The following is a 23,427-nucleotide window of genomic DNA, read 5'->3' as shown; positions in this document are numbered from 1 at the left end:
GTCAATGTTTTATACTTAAATCAGGGCGACCAGACGTCCCTATTTCCCCAAGACACTCCCAGTTTTGAGCCCTGTGTCCCTGTCCCAGCAGATTTATCCTAAACCAGTGATTTGTCCCAGTTTTATACCAGAAATGTCTGAGGTGTCCCTATTTTTGCTCAATTAGATCCCTGCCAACAGTAAAGCGAGACATACATTGTCATTTGTTCAGGTAAAATACAGAAAAGCTGCTTAAAAACGACCAAAACACAAAGAAAATGTGACTATACTGACTAATGCTAGTCATGGATGGGCCAAGTGCAGAACAATTTTATTATTACCTACCACAAAAAGAGTGTCTCAGTTTTTTATTTTGAAATTCTGGTCACCCTAAGTTAAATGCGGCCCTCGGACTGATTTTTGTTAACCCTCTTCTGTAAACTGGCCCAACTGATCATAAGCACAATTTTTACAACAAAAATAAGTAAATCTAACACTATAACCTCAATAATATCACATGGCATTGTAATATACACACAATGAAAATTAATGTAAAATGTGAGGAAGTTCATATAAAATCATGTTTGAGATATTTGGTCCACCAGTTTATTGAGGGAAGACAGTCTCTGATACACACAATATAAAGGCTACATAAAGGCAGGTTTAACTGTTCTGCACATTTATGTTTATCAAAACAAAATACAAAATACTTTGAATTTTAACCTTTAACTTGTCAACAGTTACTCTGACTTCACAGGGTACAAACTATGAGCCTGACAAACCAGAACTTTTAGTTTAGTTTTATCTAAATTGCCCTCCCAAAGCCCACACACTGGACCCTTTCACTGCTGCACCGGATCAGCCGCTGTGTTCCAAATAGGAAGTGAGCATGGGGGCACTTCCGGCTCCATCGACTCTGGCTGCAGTTCACTTTACATTGAAATAATGACCACGTTTACATATTTTTAATTAAATTCCGAATTAAATGTTCTGAAATAAATAGTTTTGAATTCAAATACTCTCCTTCGAGTTTAAATGGACATAATTCCGAATTGAGGTTTACATGGAAAACTCGTTATTTAATTCCGCTCAGCATCTGGAGGTGGGGAAGAGTTCTGATTGGACAGAGACACGAATGTATTTACGTCGACCGGAAGAAAACACACACTTCAGCTGCTACCGGCTTTCCTGTCATCTCGGTTTGTCATTACGCCACGGACACAAACACGATCCAAACTTTTTCCGTAGTGGTTCTGATGATAATTGTGCAGCAGCTGGAGAATTGTCTCATCACGCTTTACGTCTGTCGGCTGAGGAGGAAAAGGGAAGAGTGTCGGAGAAGGGAGGAAGAAGACAAACTGATTTTGAGGCTGCTCTACCTCAACCCACTCCCACATCCCGCTCACAAATCTAAAGAGACGTGGATGAAAGTCCGAAGCCAGGACTGGTGGAGCCGGATTGCGAATCGCGTCAGAAGAGCGACACAACGAGCATGCGCTGAACGACCGGAATTATTTTTATGTTTACATGATCGAGGAATAAATTAATTTGGCTTTAAAATCTGAATAAACCACACATTTACTTCGGAATTAAGTTTAATTTCCAAATAATCATTCTTGTTTAGAATTAAAGCTCTCATGTAAACGTGGCAATTGTCTCCCCTTTCTCTGTACCTGCTGCTGTGAGCCTCGTCATTTTGGTCTTAAAATGTTCATATTAACCCGCTCTTTGTGATCCTGGCGTTTTTATTTCGCTATTTTGACATCACCCTCCATTAGTCCACTTCTTTATACAGTTTAAGATTAAATCACAATGAGTTCGATCTCGTGGTTCTGCAGATGTTTGTAATATTGATCTTTGGTATTAAAAGTCTCTGAACACACTTCACACGAGATCTCAAAGTCAACGCCGCCGTCCCCTGGTTCGTTACGTGAGACCGTTTGTTTTCTAGTGGTAGTGCAGCGATGTTTGGCGAGGTTTTCGGGTCGGATAAAGGCCAGACCGCAGTATTCGCAGCGCAGTTGATCCGTGTTGTGGATATCCTGGTGCTGTATGAAATCATCCGACTCCTCAAACTCCATCCCACACTCGTCGCATTTGAACGACTTGGGGTGGAAACGCTGGTGTCCGACGTAATCCGCGTGAAGCTTGAATTTCATGCCACACTCCTCGCAGCAGAACAGCGCCTTCGCTTTGTGGGTCCTGCGTTTGTGCAAAGTGAGTCTGTACGCTCTGTTGAAAGCCATTTTACAGACGCCACATTTGTATTTGTTTTCTAACCTGTGGCTGTGTTTGTGTATTTTGAGATAATACGATTTCGCGAAGGACTTTTTACACTTTTTACAACCGTACGGGCGTTTGTGGCCGCGAGAGCACGTGTGGCGTTCAAGTTCAGACGCCTGGTTGAAGGTTTGCGCACAGTTCCGACAAGCGTACGTGCTGTCGTCTTTGTGAGTGAAGCGGAGGTGCGCTCTGAGATGACCCGACTGCGTAAACGTGCTTTGACACTGGTCGCATTTAAAAGGTCGAACTCCCGAGTGAAGGCGTTTGTGGCTTTCGAGACTCGACGACAACGCGAAACTCTCGTCGCACACTTCGCACCTGAACGGACGCTCCCCTGTGTGCGTGCGGAGGTGCATTCTGAGAACATACGACCCGTTAAAAGACTTCGTACAGTACTGACAGTTGTAAGATTTGACTCGGCTGCAAGAGCTTTCTCGACTTCGCCCGTCGTCGTTGGAGTTTTGGTCTAGCTGAGTTCGCTCTGCAGTCTGATTGTTTTGCTCCCTTATGTGACGACGGTGGTGAATTAGGAAATTACTGGACCGCGCGAAACTCTTCCCGCACACGTCGCAGGTGTACGGTCGCTCGCCGGTGTGCGTGCGGATGTGCATCTTCAGGTCATACCCTCTCGTGCAGGTTTTCCCGCAGTACTGACAGATGTAGAGCCTGCCTTCGCACAGCGCGCACCGATGTTCGTCCAGTTCCAGCCAGTGTTCGAACGTCCTCTTGCAGTGCTCGCAGCTGTACGGCCTCTCCGCGCTGACCGTGGTGTCGTGGGCGCACTTGTGGCGCCTGAGATGGACTGTGCGCAAGAATCCCCGCCCGCACTGTTCGCATTTGTAAGGGCAGTCGCCGGTGTGGATGAGCTTGTGTTTCTCCAGAGTCTCCGAGACCGCGAATCTCTTCCCGCAGACGTCGCAGCTGTACGGCCTCTCCGCGCACTCTCTCGTTTCGTGGACCCACTGATGCTGTTTGAGACCGGCTGCGTGTAAGAATCCTTTTCCGCACTGTTCGCACTTGAAGGGACGCTCTCCGGAGTGAAGGAGCTTGTGCACGGCGAGAGTACTGGCAACGGCGAATCTCTTTTTACACACTTCGCAGCTGTACGGCCTTTCCCCTGTGTGGGTCCTAATGTGTTTCTGGAGTTCGTTTGGTCTGGTGAACTCCTTTGCGCAAAATGGACACGTTACATCTTGACTATCAGAACAATTTTTCAGATTTTTTAGCTTTAATGACGGTTTGACTTTGCGTTTATACTTGTACGGCTTCTCTCCGCTCCCTCGGTCTCCGTGGACCCACTGGTGTTGCCTGAGATGAGTTAACTGCGAGAATCCTTTCCCACACTGGTTGCATTTGTAAGGCCGCTCTCCCGTGTGAATTCTCATGTGCGTTTTAACACTACTGGACGACGTGAAGCTCTTGCGGCAGACCTCGCAGCTGTACGGCCTCAGTCCCGTGTGGCTCCGAGTGTGTTTCTGGAGGTCGTACCTTTTGGAAAACGTCTTTGAACAGAACTTGCAGCTGAAAAGTCTGTCTTTGTTGATAGAACATTTGTGATTTTCCAGTTCGGAGGATTGTTCGAAATATTTTGCAGTGTTGACATCTGTACGGTCGTTCTGTGGGGTCATGAGGGCAGCGGTGGTGTTTGAGAGTACCAGATTGTGCAAAACCCTTCCCACACTGGTCACATTTGTATGGACGCTCGCCTGTATGAACGCGCTGGTGTCGTATATAAGCGTTAGACAGCGCGAAGCTCTTCCCACACTTCTCACAACTGTACGGTTTTTCCCCCGTGTGTGTCCTCGTGTGCATTTTAAGATGGTACGCTCTTTTAAAAGACTTCGGACAGTGTTTACAAGTGAATGGCTCGTCTTTATTTCGCCTTTTCCGACACAGTTTAGACGACTGCGCGACGGACTTGCAGATCTCGCCCTCGTCCATGCCGTGCTGGATTCGCAGATGCTGTTTGAGGCTCGAGGACTGCGAGAAGGCTCGGTCGCAGCGGTCGCACTGGTACGGCCGCTCTCCGGAGTGGGTGCGGTTGTGTCGTAGCAGGCAGCTGGAGAGCGCAAACCTCTTTCCGCACTGTTCGCAGATGTACGGCTTCTCTCCGGTGTGGGTGCGCTGGTGCAGCTTCAGGTGGGTGGAGCGGGTGAAAGTCTTCGTGCAGAGGCCGCAGCGGAAAGGCCTGTCTCTGGTGTCTAGGCCTGCAACCTCGTGTTTCGGAGAAGATGTTTCCTCACAGGAGAGCATGATCTGAGCCGGAGATGATGTCTGTAAATGAAAAAAAAAAAAGTCAAAGTCAAAGTTAAATCAGCAGCTTTCATCACTTCTTAATTCTTTGTATCATTTACACGTTTCAGTAATCCTTTATTATTACTGTATTTTCCGCACTATAGGGCGCACTTAAAAGCCTTTAATTTCATCCAAAAGTGACTGCGTGCCTTATAATCCAGAGCGCCTTATATATCAATTTATTGTGGAGTCTTAGTACGACTTTAGTAAACTACAAAGCCGCTCCACTTGCAGCGTTACGGCTCCCGTAGTCAGGATCATCATGAGTAAAACATACTGTGATTCCTTTTAATATCAAAATGCACCTGTCAAGAGACTCGCTCACAACGCCCACTTTAAACTCAAGGCTGTTCTAAAGTGAAAGTGCGTTTAGCTGCGTGGGAGCAGTGGATGAGAGAAGGAGAACACACATTCACCAAGACAGAGAGACAGCACCAAGCAACTTACGCCACGATCTGCTGACGGATCGTGGACGCCCGGGCGAAGGATCAGTATCAACTGTGGTCCGAGCTTTCACCAAGACCCGAATCCTCACCGAACTGAACTCCAGGGGACAGTAACCACACTGACTTGGATCATGACGAGAGGGATGTGGACGTGCTGGACGCCGTAATCAACTGTTTAACTCGGACATTGAAGATGTCCTTGTGGACAAGGAATGAACTGAAAAAGTGAGTGTAATGTGTTATTTTTAGTTATAACTGAACAATCATGACTTATTGTGAATACTCTAAAATTAAGCATCTCAGACAGTATTTTTTTTATGAGTTACAATTTTTTTTACACATTTGACCAATTTATCTAACTGTTGTGTTTCGTTTAATGCACCTTATAGTCCGGTGCGGTTTATATGTGAAGTAAGTTCAAAAATAGACCATTCAATGACAGTGCGCCTTATAATCCAGAGCGCTCTATAGTGCACAAAATACGGTAGTCTGTCTACATCTCCAAAGCTCAAAATGCTCAGTTCGTTTTCATGTTAACAGCGAACTTTTGTTCAGTAGAGATTGGCAATTCCAGATTTGAAATGATCCAAATGATTCTCGTTAAGGTGTATGGAGTTTAAAAACACTCTGGAGCACTTCCTGTCTTAACACATGACATCACAAGGTGGAATGGAACAGAGTGTTTTCTGTTTCAGAGAAGAGCACAGCTTAAATCTACAGGGTTTGTGTGTTAAATATATGAATGAAACAAAACACAACTCCAGGTCTGTTTGTGTTGAGGTCATTCCACACCAAATCTCCGAATGTCCCCACTCGACCATCTCAGATTTTACTGGAAAAAATTGTAGGAGGTTCACACACTATACATAAGTAAAAGTCCCAAATTTTAGCCCCCAACTCCTTATAGTATTGTCATAAAAAAAAATTTTTTTTATTAACTACAACACTAGGGAAACTACATTTTAACTTGGATTTAAAAAATAGCATAACACGGGCTCTTTAAAACAGGAGTAAAAGCCAACACAATTAGGCTGACCAGACCCGAACAGTCCCAGTTTTGAGCCGTGTCCCCTGTCCCACCAGATTTACCAAAAAACATTAATTTGTCCCAGTTTTATACAAGAAATGTCACTATTTTTGACCAATTTGATCCCTGCCAACAGTAAAGAGAAGCATAAATTGTCATTTGTTTTGGTAAAATACAGAAAAGCTGCTTTAAAATGACCAAAACACAAAGAAAATAAGACTATAAAAAGGTGACCACATTTTATAAACTGGGACACACCCTGGTTTGGATGGTTGATATAAATAAAACTGTGAAAAGAGCGTGTAACTTTGGATTCTCATGTCAGTCATAAACTGAGGAGCTTCTGATGCTGCATTTTTCTGCGTTATGGTCATTCGCAAACACAAATTTCTGTATTTTACACAAACAAATGACAATTTATGCTCCTGTTTACTGTTGGCAGGGATCAGATTAGTCAAAAATTGTGATAGTCCTGGTTTAGTCCTGGTTTAGACCTGATGTAGTCCTGGTTTAATCTTAGTTTAGTCCTGGTTTAGCTCACATTGGTCAAAAATAGTGACACCTGGGACATTTCTTGTATAAAACTGGGACAAATCAGTGGTTTTGGATAAATCTGCTGGGACAGGGGACACAGGGCTCAAAACTGGGACTGTTCCAGGTAAACTGGGACGTCTAGTCACACTAGACGATAATAAGTCATGAAATGTCTCTGCAGAACAATTCTCCTTAATTCTGCACTCGTTTCACAATTTTATTAACCAACCACCACAAACCGAGAGTGTCCCAGTCAGAGGTGGGACCAAGTCTTTGACCAAGTCAAGTCACCCCAAGTCAGAGTCAAGTCCAAGTCTTCTGCTTTGAGCTTCAAGTCATTTCAAGTCTTTAAACCAAAAAAGCACCAAATATAGTTTACAATTTTGGAATTTATATGATTTTTAAACTGAATTGTACTTAAATAGTCACGGAATTTGATTATTTACTGTATATAAGTGTTGTAGAAATGCAATTTTTTCCTTTTTAAATGTCTTGACAAATCATAGTGTGAATTATTATGGTCAAAACAGAAATATTTATTTATTTAAAGTGCTTAATAACAGGTTTGTGTCGTGTAGTCTGCACTGAAAAGGAAGGATCATGTTCCCTCTGTTATACTGCATTGTACTTTATATTACTCTATTGTACTGCATATGCTGTATTGTACTGTGTATTACTGTAGTACATTTGATGACAGTTCTTCAGTTACATCCAAAGTAATAAACAGAGAAGTGGGAATATCAACTGTAAAGAGGAAAGAATTTTCTAAAAACATATATTTTTTTTTAGGAAAAGCATCAAGTCTAATCAAGTCACAGGTCTCAAGTCCGAGTCGAGTCCCAAGTCTTTGTCTGTTTAATCAAATCAAGTCTGAAGTCTTAAAAATAGTGACTCAATTCTGACTCGAGTCCAAGTCACGACTTGCAAGTCCCCACCTCTGGTCTCAGTTTTTTATTTTGAAAATCACACCAGGTATGTGACTAACTTATTGAAGTCTTGTTTATAAAGTAAAGAAACTAGAAAAACAGACGATAATCCGTCCTCTGGTTACAGTTTTACCACAATTTTTATTTTATTGATAATCTGTGCATGGAAAACGACAAACAAACTGACCCTTTAACTCACGAATTTCACCGTACGAGTTGCATATGACTCGACAGTACGCGTGACATTACTAGTGCATGTTATTACCGCATCGTAAAACAGTATTTACGTTACGCACACGCCAAATTCAACCGTATTTATGCCCAAACTGTGCGCGTTTGTTGTTTGTTGTTAGCACGTGCACGTCTTGGGTGATTTTGCGTTTTTTGCGTCACTACGTGGTCACGCCATGCTGCAAATCCACCGCGTAACTCTTCAAACCTTTCGTCCCTGTGGAGTCGCGTTTGGAAAAAAAAAAAAAAAAAGAAAAAAAAAAGTGGGCACACACCTGGACAGCTGTGGTCATGATCACAAAAACGCAAAAGCAGAGGAGCTGCAGCAGATGATCCTCCTCCCGCAGCGCCGTCCTCCTCTCTGTGCGTGAGGGAGTCTGCGTGGAGCTCACAGCGCCGCCTACAGGTGGGTGGTAAGAACAGCAGCCAAGTGTGCAAAATCTGAAACACTTAAAAACTCTACAATGTCTCATAAAAACGTCTGAGCAGCATAAGTAAACAGTGTTGGGGAGTAACAGATTACATGTACCGGAGTTAAGTAATCAGAGTACAAATGATGAGTAACTGTATTCAGTTACAGTTACTGTTTCAGTGAGTGGTAATTGGATTACAGTTACTTTGTTGAAATAAATGGATTACACAGAGGGATTTTTCAGTTTTCACATTTGGGAGGCGACCATAAATTAAACCCAAAATCCCTACTTGTTTCATTCTTTTTAGTGTTTATTTTGATACGATCATAAACTATAAACTTCTGTGCCTTCTTGAAAATGAAGTGAAAACAAAAATCCTTACTTTTTCATTCTCAATGTTGTTTATTTTGTACGATCATAAACGATAAACTTCAATGCCTTCCACATCACTATTATTAGTTTTAACGATCATGAACAAAAACAAAAGATCATTACTTTCTTCATTCTCAATGTTGTTTATTTTGATACGTTCACAAACGATAAACTTCTGTGTCTTCTTCATCATTATTATTAGTTTGTACGACCATAAATGAAAATATATTTGTGCGTGTACATATATAAGTGTTATGCACATGTTATGTATGTATGTGTATATATATATGTATATTGAGTATATGTACTGGATAGTGTCAACCATGTGATTATGTAAAACAATTGAGGTAGGACACTGTAAGTTTTTTCATCCAACTCCTTTTGAGCACCAGGTCCCGATATGTTCATGTACATGTCCTTGTTCCTGTTGTTGTACTTTGCTCAAACAAATAAAATGAATGAATGAGTGTGAGTCAGTGTAGTCACATTTTCTTTGGTCATTCTGAAGCAGCTTTTCTGTATTTTACCTAAACAAATCACAATTTTTGCCTCTTTTTACTGTTGGCAGGATCAGATTGGTGAAAAATAGAGACACCCGGGACATTTCTTGTATAAAACTGAGACAAATCACTGGTTTTGTATAAATCTGCTGGGATGATGTTTCCTGCAGTGCTCTTTCAGATAATATTTATTTATTTGTGTCCATCCTATGATAAGTTCTGATATTTTTTTAGTGTTTTGTTGTTCCAATTAAATCAGCTTTAAATTATTAATCAGATGGTACGTTCTAACAGTTCTTCTTTATATAACTACTCTTAATTTTCCCAAATACTTTAATATTCTTTCTTGAATAATATCTTGGAACACTACTTTGTACTTTTACTTACCAAACACTCACAAACAAACACACACACAACACATTCATACTGGGCAGTGTGGGTGAAGTGTGTTGCCTGAAGCCTCTGCTGCCCCCTTGTGGCACCTGAACACCTCATCATTCTCACATCCAACGACTAAATCCAGGCCCAGCAACCTCACGACATCAGGTTTGGACAAGCTGGACACTAGGGTGGTCCAGAAAAACATGTAAAAAAATAAAAGTTTTAAATTTCTCGATTTGAACCCAGCAAACATTGACCATAAATACAAAAGCAACAGGGTTAAAATTTCAGTGAAATCCAACATGATTTAGAGGTTGCACAAGCCTTTTTAAGTTTCAAGAATTCTCTCTCAAATAACAAAAGTGTGTCTGTTTGTCACACTGCTTTGTGTCTGATGAGCTGGCAGGATTACACACTCTACATTTTGCCACTTTTCATTAAATAATCCATTATATTCTTTCAATAAGCAATAATCTCTGCAACAGTCATACCAATTTAGCAGAGACAGAATAGTTGTCATATGAGATCAACACTCACAATCAGTTTACAGTCATGTATACTGTACAGCATGACTGCTGAAGACAAACTTTAGACAAAGGCTATGAGGAAAGATTTGTCAGTTTAACATTGCTGATAGTGTTGGTAAGTAAATTTCTGTTTTCTATATACAAAACCTATGCAATAGTTTGTCAAATTTAATATGAACAGTGCTAATATTAATTAAACACTGACTGATTTTTTTTAAGTTTGTACTAAATTTAGTGGATTATTTTGCTGCTGTAGTAGCCTCTTTGGATGACTGGAATATTTCCAGATATGTCAAAGGTCTCTGCTTTGACACAACAGCAAGCAACACAGGCCGTTTCAATGGCTATTGGACGAAATCTTCTACACTTTGCATGCCGCCACCATATCTTGGAAATTGTCCTGGACAAAGTTTTTCATGCACTGCATATAACAACCTCTTCTGGACCAGATATTGCCATATTTAAACGTTTTAAAGAGAAGTGGTCTTCACTTGACACTGCCTCATTCTCTACAGCTGCTGAAATGCCAGATGTAACCCCTTTCAAAAATGAGATATTGTTGTTTGCAAAGGAACATCTTGAAAATAAACAGCAAAGAGATGACTACAAAGAATTCTTAGAGCTGTTATCTTTCTTGGTGGATCTCCAGCAAGAGGAGTGCATATTCAGGCCCCTGGTACAGTACATAGAGCACGCTGGATGGCAAAAGTTCTTTACTGTTACAAAATCTGGCTGTTCAGGAAACAATTTAAACTAAGAGTATGTGAAGAACGTGGGGTCTTCCACTTCCTGTTGTTTGTGACCCAAGTTTACATCCGTGCTTGGTTTACAGCACCCATGGCCGCTGAAGCACCATCAAATGACTTGCAATTCATGCAGGTTCTATATACATACAGTAATCCAATTGTTAAGGAGACACCTTTGGTACTTGAGTGAGGTCATGATGGGGCTTGCTTTCTTTGATCACAATGTCAACACACATCAAAAGGTACAGATGGTTAGGGACATGCAAGAAAGAGAGGGATCACCCCACGTTCCCCACCGTCTTGATGCAAATGGAAGCTATGAACAGAAGACCCTCAGCAATTTTGTGACAAAGAATACAAATGCATTCTTTACTATTCTTGGTCTGCCACAGTCATTTCTTTCTGCAAACGCCACCTGAAACATGGAAGGAAAATGAGGAGTTCACTTATGCAGAGAAGGTCGTCCGATCCCTGAAAGTTGTGAACGACACAGCAGAACGGGGAGTGAAGTTGATCCAGGACTTCAATGCTATATTAACCAAATCAGAAGAACAGAAACAATTCCTACTACAGCTGGTTCAAAATCACAGAAAAAGCTACCCTGACTCAAAGAAAGACACAGTTGTCAAAGGTCTTGCCACTTCTTCAAGTGAGCAGGCAGTTTGAACTGACTTGGTTATCGGGTTAGTCATTTTCATCAAATGATATTTTTTTTTATATAAGTTTCATTATATTATGTTACAACATGTGCTTTATGCATATATATTATATAAATAATATATATATTAAACCTATAGCATATAAGGAATAAATACTTTGAAAATTGATATTTCTGCTGATTTATACTATTTGGCTAATAAAGAGAGATAAAAAGGTGATTTTTCTATGGTGTTGTGCAACCTCTAAATGTCATTTAATGTAGCTCAAATTTTTATGTGTTAACTTTAACTGGTAGTAGGCCAAAATGCACGGTTCAAATTAGAAGAAAAAAGAAAAAAGTTTTTTTGGGTCACCCTACTGGACACACATGATTAAGTCTTAAAACACGCAGCTTAAGTTGTGTTAGTTTTTTAATCAGAAGTGCGTGGAAATTACATGACCTCTAGTAGTTAATTCAGTGTTAAATCCACACGCCGTATAAAGAATATAAACAGTCTATGGTTAAATCACAACAAGTTCGACCTCGTGGTTCTGCAGATTTTCATAATTTTGGTCTTTGGTATTAAATGTCTCTAAACACACTTCACACAAGATCTCCAACACCGTCTAATTCTTAATCTGGTAATCTACTTCTTGATTTGATGTTTATGTATATTTTCTCCAGTGATTAAACTCCTCCTGCTCCTCTTGGTTGGTGAAAACCTTCCCACACTGGTCATGAGTGCGCCGGCTGTCCCAGGTGACTCTGTGTGACTCTTCCACGCCGTCCACGTGGTTCATATCGAAACACCGGTTGAGGGTGTGAGCGAAGAAGTTCCTTGATCTTATTAAAATAAAGATCAGATTAATTAAGGCCCTGTTTACAGGAGAACGCTTGCGGGTAAAAACAACGAAATATTTTATCGGAAGTGTCTTTTGTTTAGACGGTGACAGCGTTTTTGGAGCTTTAAAATGCAAAAATCTGAAACCACCCTCCAGAGTGGAAAAGTTGAATACGCTCCGCTGTTGCGTTTCCGTCTACACTGCCCAAGACGCAAAACTCTGGTCGGATCTGCTCAGGTCACGTACACGTTTACGTCACAAACATCACCACCGAGCGTCACCAAAGAGCCGCCTGGCATGCATACACAATCCAACTCCACACACTTTTGCGTCACCGTATGCACACAGATTTCCTCCTGAAAACACTCGTCTAAATGTGGAATAAAAAGTGAAGACGCACCGCCACTTTTGCGTCTTCTGTTCAGACCGTCAGCATATAAACGTAGCCTAAATCCAACACACATCAGCTGCAAAGAATCAAAACCTTATGAATATTTACAATTATTAACCAATTAATCTGGACATGTCAGTGGTACCGTCTGCCGCTTTTCTAAGAAGTAATGGCATCAAATAGTTGTACAAGTGTTTTAATGATTATAGTACATGCTGTAGCTCATCAAACACATTTTTGCTTTAGTGTTTTCGTCTTTCTTTCAGTGTTATACCACGACCAGCTCGATCTCGTGGTTCTGCAGATGTTCGTAATATTGGTCTTTGGAATTAAAAGTCTCTGAACACACTGCGCACGAAATCTCCAAATCCTCATCCTGAAAACTGTCCACCTCCACAGCGTAAACATCGTCCAGTTCTTGAGCTGGTGAATCGTCTCTAGACTGAACGTCAGACATTTCTACAGCTGGAGTTTTAAGTTCTTCAGCGTGTATGATTCTATGCTCTTGTAGATTTTCCTCTGTGATGAAACTCCTCTCGCACATGTCGCAGGCGAACGAGCCGGAGTGCACCAGGTGGTGAGTCCGTAGAGTGGACGGGTCGGTGAAAACCTTCCCACACTGGTCACACGGGTACGCCTGCTGTCCCAGGTGACTCCGCATGTGTCTTTTGAGATTGGCGAGGTGGGAAAACCTGGTTCCGCATCGCTCACATTTACCGAGCTTTGGGCCCGGGTGCGAGAAGAGATGTTCCTTGAGTTCATCTACAACGTCAAACGCAGCTTTACAGTAACAACAACCGAACGGCTTCTCCCCGCTGTGTTTCCCCAGATGGACTTTAAGAGAATTTGGTCGTGGAAATTTCATCCCGCAAATGTCGCAGCTGAACCTGTATCCTTTCTCCTTGTGAATGCCCTTATGGCGCTTCAGGTCGAACGATCTGGTAAAAGTCCCCGGGCACTGGTCACATTTGTACGGTCTGTGCCCGCTGTGGATGAAGACGTGTTCTCTGAGCTGCCCTCGCCGTATGAACGATTTCTCACAGTGCTCACACTTGTACGGCCGAGTGTTGGCGTGGACAGGCTGGTGTGCTTTCAGTGCAGCTTCACTGGTAAATGTTGTTCCACAGGTGCTGCACGTAAAAGGATTCTTCAGCGGGACATCAGTGGGATTTGACTGAGACATAAGCGGGTCATGCTGTAGATCACTTTCACTTTCTTGTTCTGCAGCTTCACTTGTGCTGAGCGACTGGTGCGTCACTGGTGCTTCACTTGTGAGCAGCACGGGCCCCTGTGAGAAAGGCTGGTGCTGCTCGTTGGTGCATTTGTGTTTGGCGAGGTTGTGAGGTCTGACAAATTCCATTCCGCAGTAATCGCAGCTGTAGAGTTTCTCCTTCGGGTGCGTCTCCTGGTGTTGTTTCAGCTCGTCTGCGTCTGTGAACACCACGTCACAGCGCTCGCACTGGAACTCTTTACTGTGGAGACGCTGGTGTCGGACGTAAGCGCTGCACAGAGTGAACTCCATCCCACACTCGTCACAGCTGTACTTGTCCTGGGCGCTGTGGCTGAGCATGTGCTCCGTGAGGCTGTCGGCTGTGGGGAAAACCGTCCTGCAGCGATCACACTTGTACGTGTTTTCTTCAATCAGGGCACAGTTGTGTTTTTTCAGGTCATATTCTCTGACAAATCCCTTTTTACACAGGTCACATCTGAAAGGTTTCTCTCGAGAGTGGATGCGCTCGTGCATTTTCAGATTGTATCGTCTTGTGAAAGTCTTTTTACATTTGTCACAACTGTGCAGGTGTTTGTTTGCCTGTTCGTCGCTGTGGGAGCACGTGTGGCGTTCCACTTCAGATGATTGAATAAAGGTTTTCTTACAGTTCTGGCAGGTGTAGGTCCTGTTGTCTTTGTGAGTGAAGCGCAGGTGTGCTTTGAGATGACTCGACTGGATAAATGTGCTTTGACATTGGTCACATTTAAAAGGTCGATCTCCCGAGTGAAGGCGTTTGTGTCTGTCAAGAGTCGATGACAGCGCAAAAGCCTTACCGCACACTTCACATGTGAACGGCCGCTCCCCCGTGTGTGTGCGGATGTGCATTCGGAGAACATACGGCCTCCCAAAGGACTTAGCACAGTACTGACAAGTGTACGGTTTGTAAGAGTTTTCTCCTCTTTCCTCGTTGTCCCCGGAGCACTGGTGTTGTTCTAGTTGGTCTGGTTGAGAGAACGCGCTCCCACACTGCTCACATTTGTGCAGATGCTGTTCCTTGTGAATGAGTTTGTGTTGTCGAAGAGAAAATAAGATTGAAAATCTCTTCCCACACACGTCACAGCTGTAGGGCCTGGGTCCTGAGTGCATCCACTCGTGCACTTCCAGAGTCGCCTGCGTCGGACATTTCTTTCCACAATATTGACAAATGAAAAGTCTTTCTTCGCTGAGAGAGCTGTTGTTTTTAAGTTCAGACGCGTCTTTAAAGGTGATCTCTGTGGTTTCATGGGTGAATGTGTGTCTTTTCAGATGGGTCCATTGTCTGAATCCCTTCCCACACTCCTCACATTTAAACGGCCGCTCTCCAGAGTGAACGCGCAGGTGTGCTATAAGGTTTGAGGTTCGGGAAAATGTCTTGTCACACTCGGTGCAACTGTACTGCTTCTCTGCTCCGTGGGTACTCACGTGAACCTTCTCCTGATGTTTTTTTAGAGATTTTTCACTCGGGAATTTCATCCTGCAGTCGTCGCAGCTGTACTCTTTCTCTTCGTGGAGGCTCTTGTGGCGTCTCAGATCGGCAGCTCTGGCATAAGCTCCATCACACAGGTCACATTTGAACGGTTTGTCTCCGGTGTGAGTGTAGACGTGTTCTCTGAGCCGACTCCTCTGTCCAAACGACTTCTCGCAGTACTGGCACTGATGGGCCTTAACGTCGCTCGTGTGCGCGGCGTCACGTTGCGTCAGAGCGTCAGGTCGCGCTCTCGTCCTCCTGCGCCGGTCACATCTGTAGGGGTTGTCTCCGGTGTGAGAGCGTTTGTGCAGTTTGAGCTGAGTGGAGCGGGTGAAGGTCTTCGTGCAGAGGTCGCAGCTGAAGGGTTTGCCTCCGCTGGGTTTAGGAGCAGAGCTTGGGGTCGTCTCCTGCTCGCTCTCCTGTGACATGATCAGAGCCGGAGATGGCGCCTGAAAGCACAAAAGAACAGAATAGACTACGTAAAAATCACAACAAGTAAAACTATAAAAATGTGATGTCAGAACTTAAAGACGCCCTATGGAGACGGTGTTTCTTCGTCTTCAAGCAGTAAACTTGAATAGATTTGAGTTAGAGTGACCAGACGTCCCTGTTTACCCGAGACAGTCCCAGTTTTGACTCTGAGTCCCCTGTCCCCAGCAGATTTATACAAAAACAGTGAATTTTCCCAGTTTTATATGAGAAATGTCAAGAAGGTGTCTCTATTTTTGACCAGTCTGATCCCACAGTAAAGACAAACATAAATTGTCATTTGTTTAGGTAAAATACAGAAAAGCTGCTTAAAAATGGCAACAGTAGCTTAGTCGGTAGAGTGTTTGTCCACTGTTCTGAAGGTCTGTGGTTCGAATCCCGCTCTCGTCTAAGACTGGGTGTCATTAAGAAGTTGCCGATACAATACATATCTTGATACACTGAGCTTTTGATTCGATACGATTCAATACAATATACTTCAAATCAATTCAATAAAAAAAAAAGGCAAAATAATGGCTGTGATACTAAATGTCTTTGTTAAACCACTTTTTGTACAAAGTTCCCCTTAAGCCGGGCGTACACTGTGCGATTTTTGACCCTTTTTGAGCCGATTTTTCGCTCGTGCGACTGTTTTGGGGATCGGGCCGAGTTTTGGCTTCATCGTGTGTCGTGCGTCGTGTAGTTTACATGGGGTAAAGAGAACCGATTAATGGCTCACGACCAGCTCCCGATCGACATTCGTAGGTCGCAAGAAAATCAAACTTGTTTGAAATCCAGTCGCCTCTCGTGAGGATTTCGCTCTGTTGAAGTTCTTCCACGAGCCGATTAGCCAGAATCTGGCAGACTGCGCATGCGCGGACACAGAAGCGGAAGTAGGATATGAAGTTGTGGAGGACGATGGCGGGCCGGCGAGTGTTTTGGACAGTGGACATGGAGGCGCAGCTCATCGAGCTTTGGCAGACTCACCCAAGCCTCTTCGATGTGGCCTCACAAGGCTACCATGACCGCAACAGAAGAGAGAAAAGTTGGGAGGACATTGCCGCTCAGTTGCAGCTGCCAGGTAATGTTTTTGTATAGACTAGCAAAATAGAAATGTAGTTAATTCGTTGTTGTTGTTGGTTTGTGCATGCGTGTGTGTGACAGAAAGAGACAGAGGAGCGAGAGCGATTTTGTGTAATATATTGGCTCCAGTAATTCAGATATCACTACACTACCAAGCTAGAATTAGCCTGCATTGTGTGTGTATATGAGTCAATGAAACCAATAATATTCTTTTTAGCAAGCAGTACTTGCTAGTAGCAAATAAACAACATAAAGAACATGTTAATTGTATTTTTCAGTGAATGAGGTGAAAACCCGCATGACATCACTGCGCACGCAGTACGGGAAACTTTTGAAACCCAAACCCAGCGGCAGTGGACAAAAACCTCTGACCTCCAAACAGACGTGGATTCTACAGCACTTGGATTTTTTGAAGGCCCATGTCATACACAGGCATACCGAGTCCACACTCAGAGTAAGTCCATAACCACGTTGTTGGAATAAATAAATAAAATATATATAAAATGTATAATAAATATTTATATTTAAGAAAATTAAATGCCACAGTTAATAATAATACATTTTTTTTAAAGCAGCCCTGAATTCAATGTAAATTATCCTAGTTATTATTATTATTAGATTATATAATATATTGTAGTCTAGATCAAAATCTGACCTAAACAACACTGTTAACAACTTTTGTGTAATCACTTTCTCCCTGTCTGCTTCCTGTGCTGTTTCTTACAGCTTGCTACAGAGTCAGAGGACACAGGCCCAATGGAAGAGGGAGATGAGGATCAATCAACTGTGGAAACTGAATCAGATGTCTTTACTTCTTCAGACACCGCCAGTCCGGTTTCTGTGACGCAGGAAGAAGAAAACGCCTCCAACAGTTCAACAGTCACACCGTCCACAGATCAGCCTGTCAAAAGACCCAAAGTGCAGAAAGTGAAGCCAAAATCCACAGAGCACAGCATTGAAATGGCCAAACTGTCCTTGCTTCAGCAGGTCCAGAACACACTTTCTGGATCTAATGCAGATTCTGAGGAGGTATTTGGTCAACAGGTAGCCTCAGAGTTGAGAAACATTAAGGACAGAGCTCTACAGTTGAGGCTCAGAAGAAACATAATGAACATTATTTATGACACACAGGAGGCAGAGCAGGCTGGTCATTCTCAATTTGCAGGTCCACATCCTACACCAGGTCCACAACCTAGGCCTTACACAACTACACCCATGTATCCCATGCACCCTTATCAGGCCCAGCCACCCTCCCAAGACTACCAGGCCCCATCAACCCAGCCAATGTCCTTTCTGAAAATGATAAACTCTGAGTAGCTGGGTACCTTAAAACCAAAATGTCCAACATTAGTATTTGGTCGGCTATTTCTCAGTTAACTTGTTCCTGCACAGGCTGAAAAGCTGTAGTTTCATTGCACCAAGTGCATATAAATTTAGTTTGACACAGTGTGTATGCTAAAGTGACTTTGCCATCTACCTCAATGCTGCAAGGTGGTACAGAATTGTTGGCACATTCTGTGAATCGAAAAAAATATTTTTTTATTTTCACAAAACAAGTCATTGTTGTGATGCCCCACAGAGGTAGATTTATTTATGCTAGTAATTACAAAGGGAATTATTTGTGTTATTTATTTCATACCTCAGTTTTTATACAAAAAGAAAAAATATTTAAGTATGTGTTACCAAGTTAGTGTTTCCAAAAATAAAGAAAAAAAGAACCTTTCTTTACATTTTGTGAATTTTCATTTCAAAATTCTCATAAACCAAAAAAAATTCTTCACAGTAAGGAGAAATGAGGTTTGAATCCATCCATAGCCCCGTTGCTGGAAGTCAAAGAGTTCACACACAGTCCTCTGTTATCTCAAACAATAGGGCTACCGATTGATTCACATCAGATTTGTCTTAACTTTGGCCTACACCATGTGTTCTTGCCAAGATACACTTCCTGCAGGTGACACAAAGTACTGGCAAAGGACATCTCGTTGTTTCTTTGCTTCAACTGAAGGGTTCCTAGCTTGGCCCATGGAAACAGACTGAAGCCCTCCCTCCCTTCTCCATGCTCCTTCCATCAACTGATGATTGGCATCTTCGCAGTCTATGTAGCCAGGTGGTACATAGGCATCAGCGCTGTGGTGGCGGAGGAAGTTGTGCAAACAAAGACATGCAAAGAGGATAGTGACAACCTTGTCAGGATCCAGGCAAATTGTTGTTCTGAATACTCTGAATCGATTAGCAAGAATTCCAAAAGCATTTTCTACCACACGCCGTGCTCTTGAAAGACGGTAGTTGTAGATTCTCTGATTTTGGTTGAGATTGCGTAAAGGATATGGTTTCATTAGATCTGCTCGTAGGGGATAAGCTTCATCTCCAACCAACATATATGGCATCATGGCATCAGTGTGTGGCAAGGTATCAGCAGGGGGGAAGCTCAGCATGCCTGTGTCCATCGCATGTTTCAGGTCGGAATGGGCAAATACTCCAGCATCAGACACCCTTCCCTGTGTCCCAGCGCTGGCATACAAGAACTTGTAGTTGGCATCAACTACAGCCATAAGAATAATGGAAAACCTAGATTTGTAGTTGTGAAACATGCTTCCACTCTTGGCAGGGGGTTGAATGAATATGTGTTTCCCATCAATGGCTCCTAAGCAATGTGGAAAGTGCCACTTGTCCGCAAAGTCTTTAGCAACAGCCTTCCACTCAGAGATAGTCGATGGTGTCTGTGGAACACATGCAAAGGTGATACACAAAATTAATCTCAGGTGAATTAATGTTTTCCATTTCTTAACCACCCATTCAAAACTGTCACAGTTCACTTCACCTTTTATTTACACATTTCACAAAGACTGAATGAATACATCCAGAAATCAGAGAAATGTTTCTGTTGAAAATGTATTGCTTAATTAACTGATGGGACATTTTTAATAATGTTTGAGATAACAGCTATCACCCTGGCTTTGATCTGTTTGACCTGTTGCCCTCAGGGAGGTGCTACAGGGGCATTAGCACAAAGAGAAACAGGCCATGAAGTGAAATTTACCTTCAAGTAATCTTCCCGTAGTACAGAGGTTAGGGCTGTGCATGTTTCCATCACAATCCTGCTCACTGTGGTGCTTCCAATTCTATACTGAAAACTTAACGAGTTGAAGGTTTCACCTGCCAAAGTGAAAAGAGTGTCAAAGATGTTGATTTTCTCTTCTTATATACTTTAACTTCTTGGGTTCTTCTTAAAGACAATACAGTAAAGTGTATTTTCCTTGTTGACATGTTTCGGCTGCTTTAAAAAGAACCCAAGAAGTTAAAGGTGAAGAAAGTGTCTTTTAAATACTCTAACATAGATTTTGATAGTTAATGTATGGGGAGGTGGACAAAGATGGATGTTGATAGACTGACAGATTGTGACTGATGGATGGAGGAGAAAAGAATGTAGTAGTAGTAGTAGTATGAAAGTGATTTGACAGATGTGCAGTTAGAGGGTAAGTGCAACTGATATAGAAAAGGGAAGGTATGATGAAGTTACCGGGCTGTATGTAGTTCAGTGGGTGAACTGATCTACAAGCTTAAATAGATAGATGACTTTGCTTCATGTCCACCTCTCTATATTTTAATTGGGAATGTTACTGAAATGTAATTTACATGCACACACTTACCTGTTGCCAAAAATCGAAGGGTAACAGACAACCTCTCCCTGGGACTGATGGCCTTCCTGAGATGAGTATCTCTCTTGAGGATATGTGGAGTTACCCTCTCCAGGAGGTAATTGAAGTCGTGCACAGACATTCGGAGAAGGTCCCGAAAACCCATCATGTCATCTACCTATTAACACATAACACCCCATATGAATACAGCATTATAGATGTGGGATGCTATTGCCCACTGAATAGTCTGTAACTGATTGGTGGTGAAATCTTTTATGACTTAGACATAACACAGAACTGACACTGATACTTAACCAGTATTGTAGACCTGTAATGGACCTGGATGTCACCTTTGAGTAGAACTACCTCCCTCAAAAAATCCTTTTGTAGGTGTTCAAGCCAGCCACTACAATGCTACACTTGTACAAGTTACTTGGCTAGTTTTTACTGTGCTTAAAAATACCAAATCTAACAAGAACAGAGGTGTAATTAACACAGCTCTGTGTGTCTGACATTGATTCAATACTATGATAGCAAACAAAACTAGGTCACTTCTGAAGTTAGTTGTGATTGCCCGGACCATTGATGTCAACAACACAGAACAGTGTTGTTATAAGTTTGGTGAATAACTTGATGCTACTTACCTCCAGTTCCCTCTGAAGAACTGACAATCCATACTGCCCACGTCTGCCCAGCCATTTCTTGGACCAGACTCGTCGCTTCTTCTTTTTGGGCTTGTCTGAGCACAGAATGGCACAAATTGCCAAGGCAGCGCGTCTGTTTTTTCCGTGGCTCAGCATTGTGTCTCCGCCAATAGATCCATGGTCTCCGCACATCTGTGGTTTTCTAATTCCGTGGTTTTCTTCTTCGTGGTTTTCTACTTCCGGAACAACAACTTTGACAACTCCGGTCGTTATGTGAACGTACAGTGTGAGCAGGCAAGTCGCATCCGAGCATCGGTTCGTTCAGTGTGAGAACATGATTCGTGAGCTGTGAACTTTTAAACCCTGCGATTTGGTCGTACAGTTTAAGCTGGGGCTGAGTGACACGACCGAAAATATCGCACAGTTGCCGGCCAACCACTCTAGAGCCACATCATCAGCTTTTAATGCAGCTTTGCACAACAGCTCTTGTGCACTGATGTGGTTCAATTCTGTCGGACTAAAGTGAAGTGTGTTCTTTCTGTGACAGACGGGTGTTGATGATGATGATGATGATGATGATGATGATGATGATGGTGAGTCTGTTCTGTGTGTGTCACGTTGGAGATGGTTCATTTTTTCAGATCATTCGTGTGCAGGTTTAGTGCAGCTCTTGATGTTGCAGTAACCAGGATACTGCGTTTACATGCACCATGATGGAATCGGGAGAGTGATGTGCTGTAAACACATCACTGACTGGAACAGTGTCTCAAAGGAGCCAGAGCCCAAACGTGGGACTGTGTGGATGAGACTCCAGAGTTTGCGTCAGACGCAGCCTCGTCTCCTTATGCTACGCACGCGACACACATTCAGTTTGTCGATTAAAAATGAACATAATCGACGAAATTCTTAATGATCAATTATCAATTAATCGACTAATCACGCTCATCCATAGTTGATATGAAACACAAACATTTAATTCATCAAAACCGTGAAAATGAAAAATGTGTCGCATAAACGAGTTTCCTTTCTCTAAACAAGCGACAAAACTGTAAAAAATAATAATAATAATAATAAAATATACCAAAAAATACTCTTGCAGATATATCGATACAGCAGCCCACGATATCGATACTGAGTCATCACATTAAATTATACGATATTTCAGTATTTTTGTACACTCTCACTCTCAACATAAACATCATTGGTTATGCGGTCAGATCCACAGACCCACAGGTTGCTGGTGTGATTCCAGCTCCCACAGATGAATGGTGTCATTGTGTCCTTGGGCAAGACACTTAAACCTCGCCCCTAGTGTCTGTGTACACTGGTGTGTGAATGTGTGAGTGGATCCTTGTTGTAAAACACTTTGAGACTTGAGGGTGGAAAGGCGCTGTATAAAAATGTGATAATTTAAAAATGATCAAAACAGAAAGAAAATGTGACAATACTGACTCACATTAGAGCCAAGTGCGGAACAATTTTCCTTAATTACGAGCTCGTTTCACAATTTTATTATGACGAACCAACCCAAACCTCCAGTGGATGTTCCAGTTTTTTATTTTGAAAATCTGGTCACCCTAATTTCAGTCTATTTGTGTTCAAAGGCAAAATAAACAAAAGTTAAACTAACATTTGTTTATCAAGCGCCATTACGGAGAAATAAAAGAAAAGAATGTGTTGCTCTTTGACACGAGGAGGACTTTAGTTTTACTGACCCGTGCGTTTCTGCTGCAGGTCACGGCCTCATAAACCATCCTTGACTTTATCTAAACCCTCAAATAGACCAATAAACATCAAACGCACGGGACAACTTCTTTGATGCGCGTGTCTGCGGTGCGCTCTTTTTCACGGCGCGCTCCCGCACACGCGCGTCCTGCTCTCACGCGTCTGTTTACGTGCACGCGGGGACGAGGACACAAACCTGCACCGCTGGGGTCGTGGTCTTGCTTTAATTACGGGAGCTGATTGCCTTTCGAGAGCTGCGTAAAATTGTCCACCAGAAGCACCGTCCTTCTTCTGTTTCCGATGCTTTCCGCGGAGGAGCTCATGCTGCCCCCTACAGAAACAAAATCTGTTCTGTGCAGCGTTCAGAGTGTTTCTTAGAGCTTCCACAGCCCCTACATACTTCAAAATCTTTCCTTATTAGTGCAGACTCTTATTATGTTGGGCAAATTTCATATTCACAAAACAAAACCAAATCAGAACCACTTCCAAAACGAAATACAGCAAAATTTTGTGTTAATATTTAGTGTGTTTAGGTAAAAATGTTCCAAGATGCAGAACCTCACTTGGTCAGTCGTTATTCTCCCGTAGAGCCATAAACCCCTGGAACAGCCTCCCACGT

At 42.6% G+C, this 23,427-nt stretch overlaps 3 protein-coding genes across 3 annotated transcripts; 1 reads left to right on the top strand and 2 right to left on the bottom strand.

Moving 5' to 3' along the window:
• Positions 1-581: 581 nt before the first annotated feature.
• LOC110168031 (zinc finger protein 729-like) lies at positions 582-22,923 on the bottom strand. The gene is made up of 4 exons (XM_055151400.1): positions 22,799-22,923; positions 12,808-15,699; positions 4,451-4,536; positions 582-4,395 (listed from the first exon to the last, which is right to left on the bottom strand). The coding sequence occupies exons 1-4, from the start codon at positions 22,835-22,837 to the stop codon at positions 1,782-1,784; spliced, it is 5,631 nt and encodes a 1,876-aa protein (XP_055007375.1). The 5' UTR covers positions 22,838-22,923; the 3' UTR covers positions 582-1,781.
• Positions 16,352-18,525, top strand: LOC129408299 (uncharacterized). The gene is made up of 3 exons (XM_055151478.1): positions 16,352-16,799; positions 17,080-17,255; positions 17,528-18,525. Exons 1-3 carry the CDS (start codon positions 16,619-16,621, stop codon positions 18,116-18,118), a joined length of 948 nt encoding a protein of 315 aa, XP_055007453.1. The 5' UTR covers positions 16,352-16,618; the 3' UTR covers positions 18,119-18,525.
• On the bottom strand, positions 18,583-21,493 carry LOC129408296 (uncharacterized). The gene is made up of 4 exons (XM_055151468.1): positions 21,084-21,493; positions 20,452-20,617; positions 19,842-19,957; positions 18,583-19,521 (listed from the first exon to the last, which is right to left on the bottom strand). Exons 1-4 carry the CDS (start codon positions 21,273-21,275, stop codon positions 18,715-18,717), a joined length of 1,281 nt encoding a protein of 426 aa, XP_055007443.1. The 5' UTR covers positions 21,276-21,493; the 3' UTR covers positions 18,583-18,714.
• Positions 22,924-23,427: the final 504 nt, after the last annotated feature.

Source organism: Boleophthalmus pectinirostris, unplaced genomic scaffold, assembly GCF_026225935.1.
Source record: "Boleophthalmus pectinirostris isolate CB_2022bp ecotype Guang Dong unplaced genomic scaffold, ASM2622593v1 HiC_scaffold_16, whole genome shotgun sequence".
Classification (NCBI taxonomy): domain Eukaryota; kingdom Metazoa; phylum Chordata; class Actinopteri; order Gobiiformes; family Gobiidae; genus Boleophthalmus; species Boleophthalmus pectinirostris.
This window is presented reverse-complemented; position numbering and strand designations above follow the sequence as displayed.